The following is a 19,140-nucleotide window of genomic DNA, read 5'->3' as shown; positions in this document are numbered from 1 at the left end:
AAAAAGTTTAATATCAAAACGACCAAATATAGCATCCACTCAGATCACAAATCAAAACATGTGTCATCTTAACAATTTCATCTTTTTAACCTAATGATATCAAGATTACAAGTACACGTAAAAACATGTTCATACAATCCCGTGTTTGCGCTCCAACGCATTGGTGATCCTTGTAATGCAGTATGCTGCGCTCAACGGATACCCAGATACTGCAAAAAAGTACAAGATTTAATATAAGACAACAAAAAAATGGGGTTGACTGTTTGCAGATTGTAACATTATATGAAGTTATGTATGTAATGATAGTTTAGTATTACACGTGGGCGTTGGTTTGGTGAGTATGCCAAAGCAGCCAATTTTCATAATGTTGTAGTGACTTTAAATTCATTCTATGATCACAAATAGAATCAGTTAGCGAATGAGAAACTGCATTATATTATATTTTTTTGGATTTCTCTTAACCTACGCACCGCTAAATTAGGATATTTTTGACCCATATGATTGTTAGTTGTTTATCCATGTTTACTTATTTTATATTTCTCTGCAAGGGCGTATTATTGGGCCTCCTGCACCATTAACTTTTATGCAGGTCATATATCAATATACCATGTAAAATGTCTGGTCCTGTATTAATCGCTCACACTTACAATAATGTCATAACCCACACAATAAATGTGTCGACAAGAAGGTTAATGGCGGTTGCTATTTTAGGTAAGGAAAACTGTTTGTTAACGGCGGAATAAAAAACAAACAGAGTTGTTGCTTAAGGATCAATAAATGTAACAAACACAAACAATAACTCAAAAGATTTCCATTTATAGAAAAGATTCAAAAAATGTTAATCGATTAGGGTTTCTTGTAAGGAATGTATTGTCCGTACTAATCCTATGACGACCGTCACACTCAATATCAGAAAATATTCTCTTAGTTCTGAAAAGTGTAACGTGTTGTCTCTCTCTTCTGGTCTCATTGACACGTGCCCTAAATTATTCTATTTATAGGCCTGCCACCACCTAATAACTCATTCCTTATAGAAACCCTAATGATTGGTACATAATCAAATTACATATACAAAAATACACTAAGTGTAAAAACAGGTCTTCCGGGAAGACTTTCTGTCAATTATCTTCTCCGAGTAGGCCTGGTAACCTTGAAGTGTGTTGGTGAACAGTTCTCCGGGTAGACTTTACTTAGAGTATCTTCCTTAGAAAATACTCACATAGCAGACTTCAATCTTCTTGACCGTAGCAAACTTTGCTCGATATGGTCCTACAAGCAAACTGCTCTTCATGAATCCCTTCAACCCTTTGTTAGAAGATAACTTATTTAAGCAAACCATAGTGTGCTGGTAACACTGTTTGAACTGTGCTGGTAGCACTGTAGCTTACTCGGGGTTGAACCTTGCTAGAGAAAGTACTTAGAATATTTCTTGATCACTTTCAACAAGCATGCTCTGAATACTGTTTATTAATCAAACCTTGCTAGATCTTCCAAATACTTGGCTTCAGAAGCTTGGTTTAGTCAAGGGTTTTCTAGTAAGCAAACTATGCTCGACTTGAAGAACACCTTTGCTAGATGAAGTAAACCCTGCTCGGATCATCACTTAAGAAGCTTGAAATAAAATCCTCTATGTAGTCACATTCAATTTTGCCATGGGCCATTGCACCAAACTGATCATAAATATGTTAAAATATTGTTTTCTAACTACTGATATGAGCCTTTGACCAACCAAACTCAGTTTTTTGTTGCAACCATAACATCTCTTTTAAAAATGCCAAAAGAATTAAAGAACACTAAACTTAGCAAAAATAATCAGGTTTGATAGACGATAAAATGCCAAAAGAATTAAAAAACATGAAACTTAGCAGCAATAATCAGGTTTGATAGACGATAAAATGCCAAGTAAGATACTTTTCCTAAATATTATTTACTGACGTGTTCTTTTCAGAACCAATAGTATGTTAAATACGAATGTCGTAAAGATACCTATGAGAAAAGTATGTTTATTTATCTCTACCTGCTCTTTCTCTGATTTTATCTCCCCTGAATCTTATTAAAAAAATATAAAAATGGGCACACATGCACAGAATGCTCATATATGCATTTTAATAAAAGACTGTCAAAATCATAGTTCTTAAAAATTACATTAAAGTATTGAAATTTACATTCATTCTAGTCAATTTTATAATAAATAATACAAAATTTAATACAATTATGAAATGAACTCTCCGCTATCATTTAAAATTTGTCTAAAATCACAAGTTATTACAAAAAAAGTTTCTTTTAGCATTCTAACAATGATTTGTTTGCAACAAAAGACTGAACACAGTGGTTCAAAGTGTCAAAGATTGAATTTAAAATAAATTAACCCTATATTACTTGTAGAATTACATACCACAAAAACAAGAGTTGCATCTTTGTCCACCGAAGCCACGTAGTCATGCATATCAACCAACTTTTCTGAACTATGTGAAAAGCCTGCTCCACAAAACAATATCAGATATATTTTTGTAACTTAAAAGCAAGTAAAAATGTAAATTTGTAAAAAAAAAGGTTTTTGTGAAAGGAATATTGACAAAGCGCTTTATGTAAACCATTTAAAGTCTAACAAGACCGAGTCAAAATTACAAACCTATCTTGCGTGAGTTAACAGGGAGATACTGAGTCACAGGATTCTTGATCACACGCAAAAGCTTTTCCCGTTTTCCAACAGCAGAAATACTCAGTTTTTGAAGCAATTGCACTGTTAACATCAAGAAAGTCAACACAGTCAAAAGTTAAGAAAGTCAAACAAGTAATAAACATTTGTTTATAAACTCCAGTTGAACTTACACATGATTCCAGCAAAACGTTTAAACGTCCTTGGAATACGAACGTGCGATTTTATTTCAATAAGTACGCCCTTTTCGGTTCTCACATACAAAGCTCTTAATTTACCAGCTTTATTCAGTGGGCTATCTAAAATATTCAATATTGCTTGATGAGAAATGTCGGGGCGGTACTCAGCAGGGTTTCGGTTATTTTTCTTTAAAAAGTTGGCGTGATCCTCTGAATTCAACAATTGATAACTCTGAACAAACACATGCATAACGCATCAATAAATGACTACAAATAAAAACCAACTACAAAATAACCTCAAAAAGGTAAAACTCTAGCAATCCACCATTACAATAATGCATCGGGTCAAGTGCACAAACCCGTTAAGCTAATGGGTCGTGTTTGTGTCATCCCGACGAGTTCGCGGGTTGACCAATTTAACCCAATTACTTTTCTATTTTACTATTTTAGTTTATCAAATAGAGGGAAGGAGGGGCCGAGGGGTAGAGGCATAATTTGCTAGACTTGAACCTCTTTGAGGACATGGTTGAGGATAGGAATTCTTGGAGACGTAGAATGGTTAAAGACTTGTAGTGATAAAGTAATGTCTTAGGGGCTTATCCTTACATTCTTTTTTATCACGCCCCATTATGTTATTTCTTTTCATATTACATCTCCAGACATTTCTATTTTGTATTTTGTTCTTATTATTATTTTTTATCTATTTATGTACTACTACTACTACTATTATTATTATTATTATTATTATTATTATGTGTTATTATTATACTAGTTTTAGAGCCCGTGTCACACACGGGAAAATTCAAATTATAAAATCATAAGTAAAACAAATAATTACATAGCGTATATGAAAATAAAATGTATTGCATCTATGCTTGTATCTATACAATGTGTACATAAATTGATTTTATTTATATCACAAAATGATTTTTTTAAATGAACTTAATAAAAAGAATACCCGTGCAAAATCGTACCTGAGAATGCTTCTTTCTATTGAAAAAAAATTCTCGGTGTCATATATGTATAATTGAAAGAATTTTGGTTATGAACCAATAAAATTTCATACGGTAGTAGTTCTAACCACTCAGCCTAAATACAAAAGAGACGTTACCTTTATTGATATATTTATCAATTTACCACCCATCAAAGGAAAGTATGATATTAAATTGTAGCAATGAATGTTCTTCAAGAACTATGTTTTTTTAAGCCACACCATAAAAAAGATTTTGATAAGTTTCAGAGGACTTCTTGACTTTGCCATAATGACAACATAAAAAATAACATGGTAACCCGTTCAATTTTGTGAATATTTTGTTTCATTTGAGCATAGTTTTGCATGACATGCTTCCCACACAACGTTCTGATCACCATTGAAGGAAAAATTAATGTTAACATAAATATTTCAAATTTGATAAAAGTTAGAAGTATTGATAGGCAAGTTGAAAGTCTTCGCAATATTTTCCTAAATTTTAATAATTGAGGGAAAAATAGTCAACTTGTCAAATCCTGAACCTTTTAATTATTTCAAAAAATGCCTTTAAAAATAAACTTGAAACCCAAATCATGTTTAAAATTCTAACTTTCATACTTTTGACATTTTAAAGTCAACACTTTGAACCCATAACAAATTTGAGGATAAATCTATTTTGCATTCTCAAACTTTTAAAAGTACTCAAAATTTTCATTTTTGACCCGTAACAAATTTTGCCTAAATGTAGTTAACTTGTACCAAACAATCTATTTACCAACTTTTGACCCGTAAAATCAAATTTAACTTCCACAAAAAACCCAAAAAAATTTTCATCTGAGCAACATGATGTGTTGTTGATTTTTGGAATTCACCATGTATTTTGAAATATATAGTAAAATAATATGTTAATATTTATATTTATAAAAATATATAGATATTATATAAATATAGTGTAAAAGGAAAGTGAATAATTATTGATTTATTACATATATTAGTTTTGGAGGGAAAAAAATTGTGAGAATTAACCAAAACATGACAATTGTCCACATTTATTTTACTTTATTAGAATAGGTAGATTAGTGTTGAACTTTGATTTTCTTTTATATTGTCTCATACATATGATTTTCGGAGCTGGGGGTCTCTGGGGGTCTCTCTGGAAGCCACCTCTCTATTCTCTGGGATAGAGGTACGGTGTGCCTACATCCCACCCTTCCCAAACCCTACTTATAGCTTTGCTATTGGTGGGCTTCCACTTGGTACGATTGATTGATAGTTTATCGAATGCTTGTATGTCAAAAATTAAATTGGTTGGGTAATTTATGCCAAAAATGTTAAACTTGCAAGAGGAATTTGATATAAGATTTTATAATTAAAATGAAATTGTTTTATATACATTTGATTTTTTTGTTGTAAAATTGTAGCTTTAAACTTTAAAATACTAATATTGGGAAAAAAATGAATTCAAGTTAAACGTGGCGTGTTCGTGTCATATATTTGTGTTGTGTTTGGGTGCTTATATCTGACATGAATTTTCCACTTCATGTGAGTTAAACCAGTGAACACGACCCATTCAGCACGCCCACATTCAATAAAAACCAAATTTTAAGTAGTGAGAAACGCATAAACACATGCGCATATTAATTTAACTGTAAGACATTTATGTAGCTGCAAAATCACCTCTCTTTCTATCCCCCCCCTATATATGTATATGTGTGTCTACTGTACACCCTAATTGTATGAATTATCAGTAAAGTCTCCTCCGACTAAAGGCACACTTAAAGGGAGTTCAATAATCAATACCGTCAAGATTTTTCAAAAACAAACAAAATGTAATCTTGCAATTCCCAACTAGCATTATCACAACTTCTATCAACCAATATCAATCAAATAATAATAAAGCACCAAACTTTAACCAAAAAATAAAAAACTAACCTTGGCAACTTTAGCAACTTCCAAAGAAGCCTTTTCAAGAATGAATATAACCCCTGGACTGTTCTTATCACTCCCCTGTTGCCCATCCAAACAAACCGGAATACCCGCCAGTTCTTGTGCAGCTTCTTCTGCTTTCGCTTCATCTGATTCTTCTGTAACCCCAGGTTTCAATTTCTTCTGGACATCCTCCTCTTCCTCTTCTTCTAAAACAAACCCTGTATTTTCTTCTTCTTCTGAATCTTTATCGTATCGTTCGGATTTTGATTTCTTTCTTTTACGCCCGTTAACTGCATACGGTCTCACCATGTTCTACTGATAATGGGTATTCAAATTAGTGCATAATTAGAGAACCCATATGGGTAATTGTGAAAAACGGAAGTGGGTTTACCTTGGATTTAAGAGCGGCGGAGATTGGAGTGTGCTGGTGGCGGCTGTGAGGTTTAAGATGGGTTTTGAGGTGAAGCTTTCTTTGATGGGGTTAAGTTTTGACCAATTGACTTGCCCTCAAGTTTATTTCAATTGTTTATTATTATTATTATTATTATTATTAGTACTACTACTGCCATCATTATTTTTTTACGACCACAAACATGGATTTCGTACGGAGTGACCCAATATCAAAAAAACTACCGTTAGTCGATCCAACCCGGCCGTATATAGTCCTTAAGCGCCTTCAAGTTATATATATAGTTATGGAGAAACATACCGTCCGAAGGCCCGTGTGGTAAAATCTGGACGCCCCTCAGAATCGTAACTGATATCACAAAGTTCCCATTCTTTTCTCATTGAGCCGCGCATGTCATCCCAAAGTTTTGTATGTAAGGATCAAACCTGAGTTTCAATTGAAAAACCAATGATTTATACCACGACACTACTTTGAAAATGGATTTCAACTTCAATTATTTATTTAAACCTAGAAAAGAAAAACATATAAATGTTTGGTATTAACCGTTTATAAACTTTCTTTTCCTTTTATTTAAAAACAAACTTGCAAAAACAAATTATTTATAAAAACAACTAGCTTTAGTTATCATGTAATACACAGGATGATACAAATAACAGAAATATAAAATCGAAATCTTGACACTGAAGACAAAAAATCATTAAAATACTACCAAACGGATCGATCCTGAATCCTTCGGTATCGGTACCCGATAAGCTTACTGAAAGTGAATGAAATGAAAGTAATCATGAGAGTGAATTATTGTCGGTGGTCACAGATTAAATTTTGGATTTAAAAATAACAAAATTCAATTTGCGTTTAAAAAACATAAAGAAAACACAAACATTTAAACGTATGGAGTGCGTCACATGAGACGAGACAATTTGTCCAATGACAATCGCCCTTGTAACCTAATCATCCATCCATTGACCCCAAATCCCCAAATCTCATTCTCCCGTATGTTTAGGGTTTCTTTCACACTCCTTCCTTAATTTTCAACCCTAAAGAAAAGAAACATTCAAATCCCACAAAGTTTACAACCCTAACTTCGCTTTCCGCCTCACAACACAGACATCGAACCTTGTTTCTGCTGCAATTGAACTCGATTCGATCCATAGGTGTGTTCGGTTTCTCGATTGCTAACTGGGTTTTCATTTATTAGCTCTTATGTATGGAGTTGAAGTTGATTCAGATTGTTAGGGTTAGGGTTTGGTAATTTGGGGGAAAAGGTTTGATTTTTATCTGAAAAGATGGATAATAATTCTGATTATTCGAGGAATAGGAGTAGTAGTGATTATTTAGGGGTGAACAAAATTGGCAAGAATATCAGGAAGAGTCCTTTACATCAGCCCAATTTCGCTAGTCCGGCTAGACAACAGCCTCAGCCTCAAGTGTATAATATCAACAAGAATGATTTTCAAAGTATTGTTCAACAGCTTACGGGTTCGCCTTCCCGGCAGTCCCAGGAACCCATTCCTAGACCTCCACAAAACTCGTCTAAGCCGCCTAGTATGCGCTTGCAAAGAAACCGTCCGTCGCCGTTGACACCGCTAAATGTTGCTAGACCGCGAATGGCTATGCACCATGCACCGCCACCACAGGAGCAGATGCTGCCTCACCGCCCGCCAAATGGGGCGGTTCCGTTTAATGGAGGTGGTAATGTTGCTAGGCCGCCATATCCTGGTCAACACCGACCACAGCTGCCACCTATGGCTCCACCGCCGGGTTCTGTTGATCAGATAGGGTGGTCAAACACCGCAGAGTCACCAATCTCTGCTTATATGCGGTATCTTCAACATTCCATCATTGATTCAGTTCAAGGACCGCCTCATCCTCAGAATCCTCAGAATCATCAAGGTCAAAGTCAGTACCAGCAGCAATCGTCTGGATTGCTTCCTTACCCACCGGTGCCGTCACTACCATCTCCTCGGATGAATGGCGGCCCACCGCCGCCGCCTTTTTCATCACATCGGATGAATGGCGGCCCGCTACCGCCTTTGCCGTCACCAAGAATGAATGGGCCGCCACCGCCTTTGCCGTCACCAAGAATGAATGGGCCGCCGCCGGCTTTACCATCACCAAGAATAAACAGGCCGCCACCGCCTCTACCATCACCAACTTCTCAGTTTCTCCTGCCATCACCGACCGGTTACCTAAACTTATTATCTCCCCGATCGCCATATCCGTTGTTATCTCCCGGATATCAACACCCACCACCATTAACACCAAATTTTTCATTTTCACCCATGACTCAACCGGGAATGTTTGGTCCAGGGCCTCAACTGCCACCTTCACCAGGATTAGGGTTTCCGTCGCCCGGGTTTTTCTCATTACCAAGTCCAAGATGGAGGGATTGATGAATAACAGCATAAAGATGCTAACTTTGTATGGATTCAAGATTTCAAGATTGCAGCACTTTAACGTAAGGTAAATTGGCTGTAAAATAGTCACTTTGAAGTTGTTTTTTTTTCTGTTGTTGATTTCTGTTTATAGACTTTGAATGTTTCTTTAGTCTATATAGTTGGTGACAGTCACGGTGATCATCCGTTTATTTCTTGAAAAAGTTTTACGTTAGGTGGTTGACCGATGGTTCGAGTCAACTTTGAATTTGTTATGTAGGTTGTCTGCTAAGAGATTCATCTCTGTTTAGTAATTTCATAGATTTTTTTTACTGTTTGCAGACTTGTTGCAAGATATGTTTATGGCCATCGAAATTTGTTCTTTTATGTGAAGCTTAATGGTCATTAGGCCTGTAAATGAATCGAATGCTCAATGAACTATTTGTGGATTGTTTGGCGGGAAGTTCTTCTATGTTCGTTTATTCAATAAATGGACAAGCATGGACAAATATTTATGCTAATTGATTTATGTTTTTAAAGTCTAATTGTTTTTATCTTCACTAAAAAAAACTTTAGGACCATTATAATTTAGTCTTGTTTTATTATTTTATAAGGCCCGGAAGATTTGTTCTCACATTTACTTTTGAATTGGTCTCCCTTTGTTAAGATATGTTCATTTATACTATCAACAAACAAACATAAAAGTTAAAAACAAACACGAACACACTCCTTTCCTTAATGAACAAACGCAAACAAGAGATCCTTGCTTGTCTAATTGTTTGTGTTCGATCGTTGTTCGATTAAAATTAAATGAACGCACAATCGTACATGAGCATGTGCTGTTTGTGTTTGTTTACAAGCCTATGGTTCATACACATATTGAACTTAATGGTGTGGCTCAAGGAATATGATTTGTCAAGATCATGAATTGACTTTGTTTAATTGAGTAGATGTGATTTGAAGACAAGGAAATAGACAACAAAGCCAAGTAACATAAAATACATTATTTTAAGATCTTTTTGTTTTAAAAGGTTGAACGGCTACCATGAAACAACAAATAAAAGTACTCAAAGTCAAAACTGTTGCCAGTAGTATACTTTGTAAAATGCAAAGCGAATACTATAAGAATAACCCTTTAAGATCAACCAAGGCTCGACCGTACAACTTCATAAGCTAAAAAACAAGCAGCATTAGTCAGGACATTTCTTCCCGTTGCAGGTTCAAAACCTCTGTATAAACTTCCAACTCCTTCACTTTTAATCATCTATCTAACAGCATCATTTGAGCCAGAATATTTAAGGATTTCTATCATCATCGATCTGGATGACACTCTTAAAACAGAAGCCCAGAAACACTCCTGCTAAGATCAATGAACCATGGTCTGGACCTGATGTGTCGGTCCCACCAGCAAAATACTGTTTCAGGGCCTCCTAGACACCAAACATGGCTGCATCCCCAGGACTTCACTGGCCATTGTGGGGATTAGTCATTTGTCATTTGAACAGACCTCTCACGCCTCCTGGCCTCAAGACTTGCTTGGCTACATCTATGGGACCACTGTACTTCACTGCATTGGTTAATGGTGCACTTGGACCGGCTCCTGCACCGACTAGTCTGCAATCTGCATTTAGAATGGTTAGGGGTGTTTGGATGTGCGTTTTGAAAATCAGAATCAATTTGAAATCAAACCAGTTGTAGAAAGTAGTGCTGGAGTGTGCTTTTGTTGTTAGAAGTTGTAAAATCATATAATGAGGTTAGTCCATTGCTGATGTGGCCATCCCAGCTGTCAAAAAACTTCTTACGTGGCAGATTACGTGGCGGCTGACTGTGTATTAAGGATTATTAAGATCTTTTTAAGTATAACACAAACAAAAAACAAAACAGATTCCATCTCTTTTACTCAACGAAGAACAAGCCCTAATTTCTTTAGACGAAGAACAAACCCTAATTGCTCGACGATTGAACTCCGATGGGTGATAACATCAACATCGACTTCAAGACTGGTGGGAAATTTGATGTCAATCCTCCAAGATTAAGGTATGTTGGGGGAAAAACATCATTAGGGTTAGATGTTGATAAGCTTTCGTATTTTGAGCTACTAGGTTATGCAATGGATTATGGTTCATATGTAAAGAAAGAAGATTTGTTCATGTATTGCTTGATACCTGGTGATGGTCGGGTAAAACTGTTAGATAGTGATGGAGTAGTAAATGAGATGGCATCTTTGGTTGGAGCTGATGAAAGGTTAGTTATATACGTTCAAACTGAAAAGCTAAGGAAACCGAAACCACAGCCTAGTAACCTTGAATCTCAGCCCATTACCCCTCAAGCCAGCCAACTAACACTGAAGCCCAACCCACTACCCAACCCATTATGCAGCCCAATAATCCTTAAGCCCAGCCAACTAACACTGAAGCCCAACCCACTACCCAACGCATTATTTAGCCCACTAGCCCTCTATCTCATCCAACAGTGCATACTAACCTTCAATCCCAGCCAACCATTTTTGTAACACAAACTGGATCTTGCTTGAGCCCTGGGAGGTACAGCAAGCTTACAGCAAGAAAACAAGTAGGCATCACCAAGGCTAATGCAAGAAGACAGTTAACTCCAACTACTAAATTTGAACTACCACCAACTATCAATACTTCACCACCAATTGATAGTAGCTTAGATGATGAGTCAGATGAAGATTGTGATGATTCTGATGATGAGTCTTACAATGTAAATTTGGATGATGATGGATCTGATGATGAAGAACTGAGAGAGTCAATTGTTGCAAGAAAACAAGTACGTGAAGAGGTTGTTGCAACCCAAAAGAAGGTGCTTGAGGAGTGTTTGAAAGAATCTAGAGATGCTGGTAACTTGGTTGAGGACTGCTTGAAAGGAGATGCTGATGCAGGGCCCTCATATTTAGATACATATAGTAGTTATGAGGATTCAGATGGTGATGTTAACTCACCTGGAGAGAGTGAAGATGATAACATCAGAGGGAACAAGTACAGACAAGATGTTCCAGTTGTAGGTAACCAAACTAAGTGGGACAATTTCAAGTGGGTTGTTGGAATAAGGTTCCCTAGTAGGGATGCTTTTAAAGATGCTGTTAGGAAATATGCTGTGACAAATGAAATCTATTCATTAGTGACAGTAACAAGAACAGAGGCGGGAGATTAGGTATCAAGTGTGTGGAAGGGTGTCCATTTAGTTTGTATTGTTTATTTCATAAGGGCAAAAGTTGTTATATTGTTAAAGGAGTAAAGGGCAAGCACAACTACCAAAGGAACATGATAAGGAATAGGCAATTGACTTCTACCTTCATTGCTAATGAGTTTTTGCCAATGTTCAAGACTAAACCAAACTGGTCTGCTAAAGACATTCAAACAGCTGTTAGAGAAAAGTATAAGGTGATCATAAATAAATGGATGGCTTATAACGCCAAAAGGAATGCTTATAAGAAGCTTCATGGGTTCATGAGGGACCATTACAGCAAACTTGCATCATACATAGCAGCTTTAAGGAATGCTAACCCAAGTTCAACATTTGAACTCCTAACTGCCCCACCAGGGTTCCTAAGGGAGGATTCAGATGCATCTTCATCATTGGAGTCTTTCTTCAGGTTCAATTTCATTTTCATCATTAGATAGTAATAAATTATTAAATTCATCTTGATCATTAAAATTTATTTTTCAGGTTGTTTGTGTGTTTTGATAGTTTGAAGAAGGGATTCCTAGCAGGTTGTAGGAAGGTTTTATGCCTAGATGGGTGTTTCCTTAAAACCTTTCTAGGAGGTATTTTACTGGCTGCTGTAGGTAGGGATGCAAATAACCAGATGTATCCTGTAGCATGGGCTGTTGTTGAAGGTGAAAATAATGAAAGTTGGGAGTAGTTTATGGATGAGCTGAGGAAATGTCTGGAAGTCAGTGATGGTGGAAAGGGTTGGACACTAATCTCAGACCAACAAAAGGTATATCTATATTTTATGTATGTTAGTTGTCACATTTACATATACATTCTGTAACGCCCGTTAATTCTGGTTCCAAGAGTAAAGCTTGTAAAGTATGTATTATTCTCGGGATTTAACCGACGTTTCTCGGGAGCCTTTACGTCATCCCGGTACGTTAAAATTATGTGACTTTCCACCCAAGTTGCTACACACTTCATACTGGAGGGACTAGAGTGTAATTTATTTTATATCATAATATTAAAAAAAAACCCTAACTCCTAACCCTAGGGCAGCCGATTGGACTCAAGACCCCCCTGCTCGAAAATCTTCTGTCCAGCCGTGTTTCAACTATAAAAACTTCAATTTTTAAGGTCGGTTTTATGATTCCCCATGTCTTTTACACCTTAATTGATCATATTAACGCGCTTATTGGTCGTTAAGGTTGAGTTTTGATGATAACAGTTTGCTGACAGATTCGTATACATTTATTGTAGGGTCTGTAACGCGATGATAATCTATTGTTTTTGATCGATTCTTGATTCCATGATGTTCTACTTTGAGTCTAGTTTCCAGAAAGGTATAATACGTAATTTTTGGACGAGATTTGAATGATTTTTATGAATTTGTAAAATCGAGTGTCAAAGCTGATGCGGGATGACGGATTCTGGTCTGTCTTCCCGACGTCATAACCCTTTTTCGACAGGTCCAAATTGGTTGGTTTTACTTCTGGAAGTTAGTATTTTGAGTTAGCAACCAAACCCAATTGGAATCATTTAATTTGGCTGGGTAATGATTTTTATAAAAATAAAACCATTTTGTTGCGCACTGAAATAGCTGCACATACCTTTCTGTGTTGGAGGAATTTTTATGAATTTTGTGTCTGCTAGAAAAATATAATAAAAATATTTTTATAAACCTAAGACATTTACTAAAGTCTGGTAAAAATTTAATAATTTATTTCAAAGGTTATCCTATATAATTAAATCCATCTTCGCATGCTAAAACCTGCACGTTTTACTTGTTATGATCGATAAGTTCGTTTTAGGCTTAACCGGTGGATGTTCTATTGTGTTCTTATCGGGGCTGTTTGAAGTGAGTTTTTGCACCACAATCTTCCTAGGTATGTCCCGTATATCATACTTAAAGATCATGTTCATAGGTGTTCGTTAAGTTGATCAACTAGTTGTAGTTTGATTGTTATGTTCGGTTGTTTAGAATTGTAGTTTGGTGCGTTTAACGCGAGGGTTGAAGTGATTAACGACCAATTCAGCTCGGGGACACTTGGTTTGATGTACAGGCTGTTCAAAATTCATTTTTATAAGTTATGGGGCTGAATTGGTTGTCGGTTACTCCAACGGGTCGGTACAACGCGCAATTGTGTTTATTGAATAGTTGGTGCGTTGTACTTGCGGGTTACCGACCCATTTGACTCGTGTGGCGTCGTGTGGAATTGTTGGCTGTGATTTTATCATAATGGGTCCACACGGGGCTGAGTTGGATGTTAACGGCCTAAACGACTCCTAAACGCGCGTGTTAGTGTCACGTAGTGCTCCCGGGGGCAAATTGGGAATTCTTTATTCCCGGGAGTACCTAAGGGTTGTTTTGGTGAATGTGAGACCTCGGGGGTTGTTGTGATTAAGTTTGATGAGGTCGAGGGTTTAGGTAACTCGAACCATGTTAGAACATCTCGTAGGATAAACGAGTCATCTTGATGTCATTAGTATTGTTTGAATGTAAACCGACAGGTGTTTTGAGTTTTGGGATTTCTTAGGGATTCTCTAGCTCGTGGTGAATCCGCGTCTTGTGTCAGGTGAGTTCATGGTGCCCTTTTTACTTTTTTAAATTTTTGGGCTGGCATGCACGCCTAAGTGTTTTCTCACTTGATGAAATGTTTTAAACGGTTTTATATAGGCTTGCTAGTATATGGTAGGCCTTGGGATGCTAATATATATATATATACATTATTTTTTGACCTCTATTTGGCGGAGTTGTAGTCGTTTCGACTACGGATGTTGCGTATGCCTACTTTGTGTTTGCATGCGTTGAATGTTACGTGTTTGGGTTGTACGTTTGCTCGACCCTGAATGTTATACGTGGATGTTATATATATATTGTTATATGGGATGTACTTGAAAGGATGTTGATATATATATCTTTGATATATGTATGTATGAGAATGTTTAGTCTTCGGTAACGATGACTTAATGGATGCACTCTTTTTACTTTAAAAACTTTTGGTATGACTACCATATTTGTTATTACTGATATTATTTACTTAAAACTTGAACTCACTCAGCTCAAGCTGACTTTGTGTGCATGTTAGTGTGAGTTTCAGGTTAGGAAGAGGATGCCTTATCGCTTGGACGTGCACGAAGCTACTTGGACGGTGAAGGGCATATGTGGATGGAAGAACGTACTTTGAACAATTTGATTTTAAATAGTTTTATGAATTACATTTAAAATTGGTTTTGGGCAAAATTCCCGGGTTTTAGGGAACTTATCTTACAATTTATGTTTTCCGCTGAATTTACACTCTGAGACGTTTGTTTTAATGGAAGAAATCGTTTTCAAGTTTAATTACTTTAAATAATATTTTGTATGAATATCAACTGTGGGGCTCCCGGGGTTCGGGGTCTTACAGCTGTTGCCACCAACACAACTTCTGTTCCAGCTGTTGCTGTTCCGTTCTATGAAAACCTATGGGAAGGTCCCATTGATGCAGAACATTTGGTTGAACCACAAGAAGATGAAACTAATCCTCAACCGAGTGTTTCTGTCCCTGCTACCACTGTCTTGCATCCCATAGAGAGCCTGACCATCCAACTTGAGGCAACACCAGTCGAGCATGTCGACCAAATTCCACAGCTGCCAATTCATCATCGACATTCGACTGAGAACATCATTGGAGATCCGTCCGCTGGCATCCAAACACGCAGTACTTCCGGTAACATTAACAGATGTCTTTTTGCTTGTTTTATTTCTCAGGTGGAACCCAAGGACTACAAAGTCGGACTAAAGGACAACTCCTGGGTAGAGGCCATGCAAGAAGAGCTGTTACAGTTTAAGAAGCTGAATGTTTGGAGGCTAGTAAAGAAACCATAAAATAAAAGGCCGATCGGAACGAAATGGGTGTTCCGAAATAAAAAGGATGACAAGGGGGTGATTATCATAAATAAAGCCCGGCTTGTTGTACAAGGTTTTTGGCAACGTGAAGGTCTTGATTACGATGAAGTCTACGCACCGGTGGCTAGACTGGAAGCAATTCGCATCTTTTTGGCATACACCTCGTACATGAACTTCAAAGTGTATCAAATGGGTGTGAAGACTGCTTTCTTATACGGGAAAGTAAAAGAAGAAATCTATGTCAGTCAACCTCTAGGTTTTGAGGATCCAACTCATCCTGATCATGTTTACCGCCTTGACAAAGCACTATATGGTCTTCATCAGGCACCTCGTGCATGGTATGCCACGCTGGCTGATCATTTGGTGAAAAATGGTTACAAGAGAGGAATCATCGATCAAACTCTCTTTGTCAAGAAGGTCAGCAATGATTTGATTCTGGTTCAAGTTTATGTTGACGACATCATCTTCGGGTCCACGAATAAGGATCTGTGCAAGGAGTTCTCTGGGGTTATGCAACAACGATTTGAGATGAGTTCCTTAGGGGAGATGACTTTCTTCCTGGGCTTACAAGTTGAGCAAAAGAAGGACGGGACTTTGATTCACCAAGAAAAGTACGTTCAAGACATTGTTCAGAGATTTGGTTTCAAGGACTCATCATCATTCATGAAATCAATCGAGAGAAGTTCAACTACAGGTTAATGATTTGGTTTCTAGCTCCTGATCCATCGGGAAAACCAGTCGATCAACACCTTTACAGGTTAATGATTGGTTCTCTGATGTATCTCAATGCAAGCAGACCGGACATCATGTTCCCTGTTTGTCAGTGTGCCAGATATCAATCAGACCCGAGAGAATCTCACATGACAACTGTCAAGCGTATTTTCAGATACTTGAAGGGTAGACCACGATTGGGTCTTTAGTATCCAAAGGAATCTCCCTTGAAACTTCATGCTTACACCGACAGTGATTATGGGGGATGCAACTTGGACAGAAAGTCTACATCTGGTGGATGTCAATTCCTGGGAGATCGGTTGATCTCATGGCAGTGCAAGAAACAAGTCACCGTGTCCACCTCCACAGCAGAAGCCGACTACATTGCTGCATCCAGCTGCTGCTCACAAGTGATATGGATCCAGCATCAGCTGCTGGATTATGGTTTGAATTTCTATGGATCAACGATCAAATGTGATAATGAGGCGGCCGTTGCAATTGTTAAAAACCTGGTCCAACACTCAAAGACTAAGCACATTGACATCCGAATACACTTTATTCATGATTGTTATGATCGTAAGCTTGTTGACATAAAAAGGGTCCATACTGACTATAACTTTGCAGATCTCTTCACAAAAGCTTTTAGTCGTGCCCGATTTTTGTTTCTCGTTGAGTGTTTGGGCATGATCTCTTTTGAGTAAATCTTATCTTTTAGTTTTTAAAACTGTAAATATTTTTCAAATATGTCACACTTTTAGAGGGAGAAAATGAGTTAACTTTAACTCACCAAAAAGATTTTAAATTTACTTTTAGAAAAACAAAAAAACAAATCTTTTGATTTACCAAAAAGATTTTATATTAATTTTAAGAAAATCTAAAAGGAATTGTCCCGTTTAGAGGGAGCTCCTGCTTAGAGGGAGTTAGATAATTAAAATTTTCAAATGTTGAGAAATTGATCCGACCCCTGGAAAATGATAGTACATTGGTTTGTAATGATTCTAGCGCGTTAAAAGAATAGAACAAAAGGCTACAAGGTCATTCATAGATGTGTAGGTAGGCTTGACAAACAAGTAAGTGTTGGATGATATAAACCTAAATGCCTACCGGTACTAGTGGATATACGATTATGAAGCGGTTGCATGATTCCGTAAAGTCATATTCATGAAGGCAAAAATGTAACTATACATGTCATACCCAAGCCTCTCTTTACCTGATCACAGTCGTCTTATGAAATATATGTCAATTTTAATTTTCATTAAGTCAAGTAAAGCGTCAAGAAAAGCAAGAAAAAGGAAAACAAAAGAGTCAGAAAAGAAATAGAAAAATCAAGAAAAAGAGTTAGAAAAAGAGTCAGTTCTAGGAATTTTAACTTCTGCTTTATTTCTTCATTTATTTTCGACTCAAGCCTTGGACTTTCTATGTTTGTAGTCATACAAGATCTGATTGTTAAGGCCCTGAGTCTTTTGCTTTGTTTTATTTTCTTTCTTTTGTTCAAGCCTTGGACTTTCTCTGCGCGATAATATGGTATTATCCGACCTGATTGTTATGGCCTGAACTTCTGCTTTATTTTAATCTTTCTAGATCGATTCAAGTGTGCAAAGCACAAAGTGTCATGTGTACAGTGTACAATAAGTCAAGTTTGTTAATAAGAGTACTGTGATCAACTAAGAAAGGTTTAAGTCAAGTTGAGGTGATATGTTAACACAAAGTAGGCCCGAGATATGATGGAATCAGTAACATGTCTGATTAAGTGGGGACCACATAAGCACCGTGCCTAATTGTACTTCAAACGTATCATTTTTGGCATCAAAACACTTGTCAAGTTAAAAAGGAGGACACTATCTACAGTCAATGATGAACATGTGTCACAATAATTTCAAAATGGAAACGCAATCTAGGGCTTTGCAAATCAATATGATTCCATGTCGTGATCGTTCTTTGTACATTAACTAAAGAAAAGAACTATGTAAATTAATTTAATATTATTGATTTTAACTTTAAAATGCTTTAAATTTTTAATTTGTTTTTTTTGGTATCTGTATAGTTTAATATTTTAAATTTTATTTTTATTTTATTTTATCTTTAATTTTAATTTTATTTTAGTGTCTTCTTCTATTATGTTTTGTTTTGACAAAAGAGATCAATCGTACAAACGTTAACGCTTGTGGACCAACAAAAGAAAATATTATAAATAATCAAGTGTGTGGATTCGGTGGGTAAATATTTTTCGGGTTTGAAAATGCAAATTGTTTTAAAGACCGAGGACTGAGAGTGTATTTTCGGTGAATACTCACGATGTTTTGACCTTATCGCGAGATAGGCTGACCCTATATATAAGGGAAACCTAAAATATCTTTCACTATTCACCAAAAACTTTTATCTTTTACTCTCTTCTCTCTCTCATCTTCAAACCTTCTAACCCTAATCTTCTTCTATTTCTCAGAGAATCCGGCCCTCATAATCACAAACATGCCGTTGAATCATGAGTATCCACCATCGGTATAACATCAGAACACCATAAATCATTTCATCTTCATGTTTCTGGGTTCTCGTGGATCGAGACGACGGTTCAGATGAACCGTCGGACAGATCTACGGCTGATCTTCATGTGTGATTGTTCAAAATAGTGTCTATAATCTGTTGTCAAACTTATTGATCTTAATTATCATCATTAATTATTTGAATTAGGGTTGTTTGTGTAAAGTTTATAGAGTTAAGTTTTTGTTCAAAAGTTCTAAGGACAAATTGACCAAGTAAACAAAGGAGATTCAAGCTCAAACTTTCCAGAAACTTAATTCGCATCTAGGCGACATGTGAAAAGAAAAGGGAGGATCAAAAGGGG

At 36.6% G+C, this 19,140-nt stretch overlaps 2 protein-coding genes and 1 pseudogene across 2 annotated transcripts; 1 reads left to right on the top strand and 2 right to left on the bottom strand.

Moving 5' to 3' along the window:
* Positions 1-89: 89 nt before the first annotated feature.
* On the bottom strand, positions 90-6,201 carry LOC143610041 (uncharacterized). The gene is made up of 7 exons (XM_077084629.1): positions 6,129-6,201; positions 5,741-6,049; positions 2,833-3,070; positions 2,633-2,743; positions 2,396-2,478; positions 1,613-1,670; positions 90-209 (listed from the first exon to the last, which is right to left on the bottom strand). The coding sequence occupies exons 2-7, from the start codon at positions 6,044-6,046 to the stop codon at positions 130-132; spliced, it is 876 nt and encodes a 291-aa protein (XP_076940744.1). The 5' UTR covers positions 6,047-6,049; positions 6,129-6,201; the 3' UTR covers positions 90-129.
* A 1,053-nt stretch (positions 6,202-7,254) lies between these two features.
* On the top strand, positions 7,255-8,788 carry LOC143610040 (protein HAIKU1-like). The gene has a single exon (XM_077084628.1). The coding sequence runs from the start codon at positions 7,433-7,435 to the stop codon at positions 8,537-8,539; it is 1,107 nt and encodes a 368-aa protein (XP_076940743.1). The 5' UTR covers positions 7,255-7,432; the 3' UTR covers positions 8,540-8,788.
* An 874-nt stretch (positions 8,789-9,662) lies between these two features.
* On the bottom strand, positions 9,663-10,266 carry LOC143610055 (mitochondrial carnitine/acylcarnitine carrier-like protein pseudogene; annotated as a pseudogene).
* Positions 10,267-19,140: the final 8,874 nt, after the last annotated feature.

This window comes from Bidens hawaiensis, unplaced genomic scaffold (assembly GCF_021521415.1).
Source record: "Bidens hawaiensis isolate Kalapana, Puna unplaced genomic scaffold, B.hawaiensis_p1.1 tig00023631_1, whole genome shotgun sequence".
NCBI lineage: Eukaryota > Viridiplantae > Streptophyta > Magnoliopsida > Asterales > Asteraceae > Bidens > Bidens hawaiensis.
This window is presented reverse-complemented; position numbering and strand designations above follow the sequence as displayed.

Excerpts from the sequence above, each read along its gene's own strand:
- LOC143610040 (XM_077084628.1), top strand. The coding sequence starts at position 7,433 with ATGGATAATAATTCTGATTATTCGAGGAATAGGAGTAGTAGTGATTAT.
- LOC143610041 (XM_077084629.1), bottom strand. The coding sequence starts at position 6,046 with ATGGTGAGACCGTATGCAGTTAACGGGCGTAAAAGAAAGAAATCAAAA. Across the intron at positions 3,071-5,740 it reads AAGTTGCTAAAGTTGCCAAG|AGTTATCAATTGTTGAATTC; the intron begins GTTAGTTTTTTA and ends GTGTTTGTTCAG. Across the intron at positions 210-1,612 it reads CATAGAGGATTTTATTTCAA|TATCTGGGTATCCGTTGAGC; the intron begins GCTTCTTAAGTG and ends ACTTTTTTGCAG.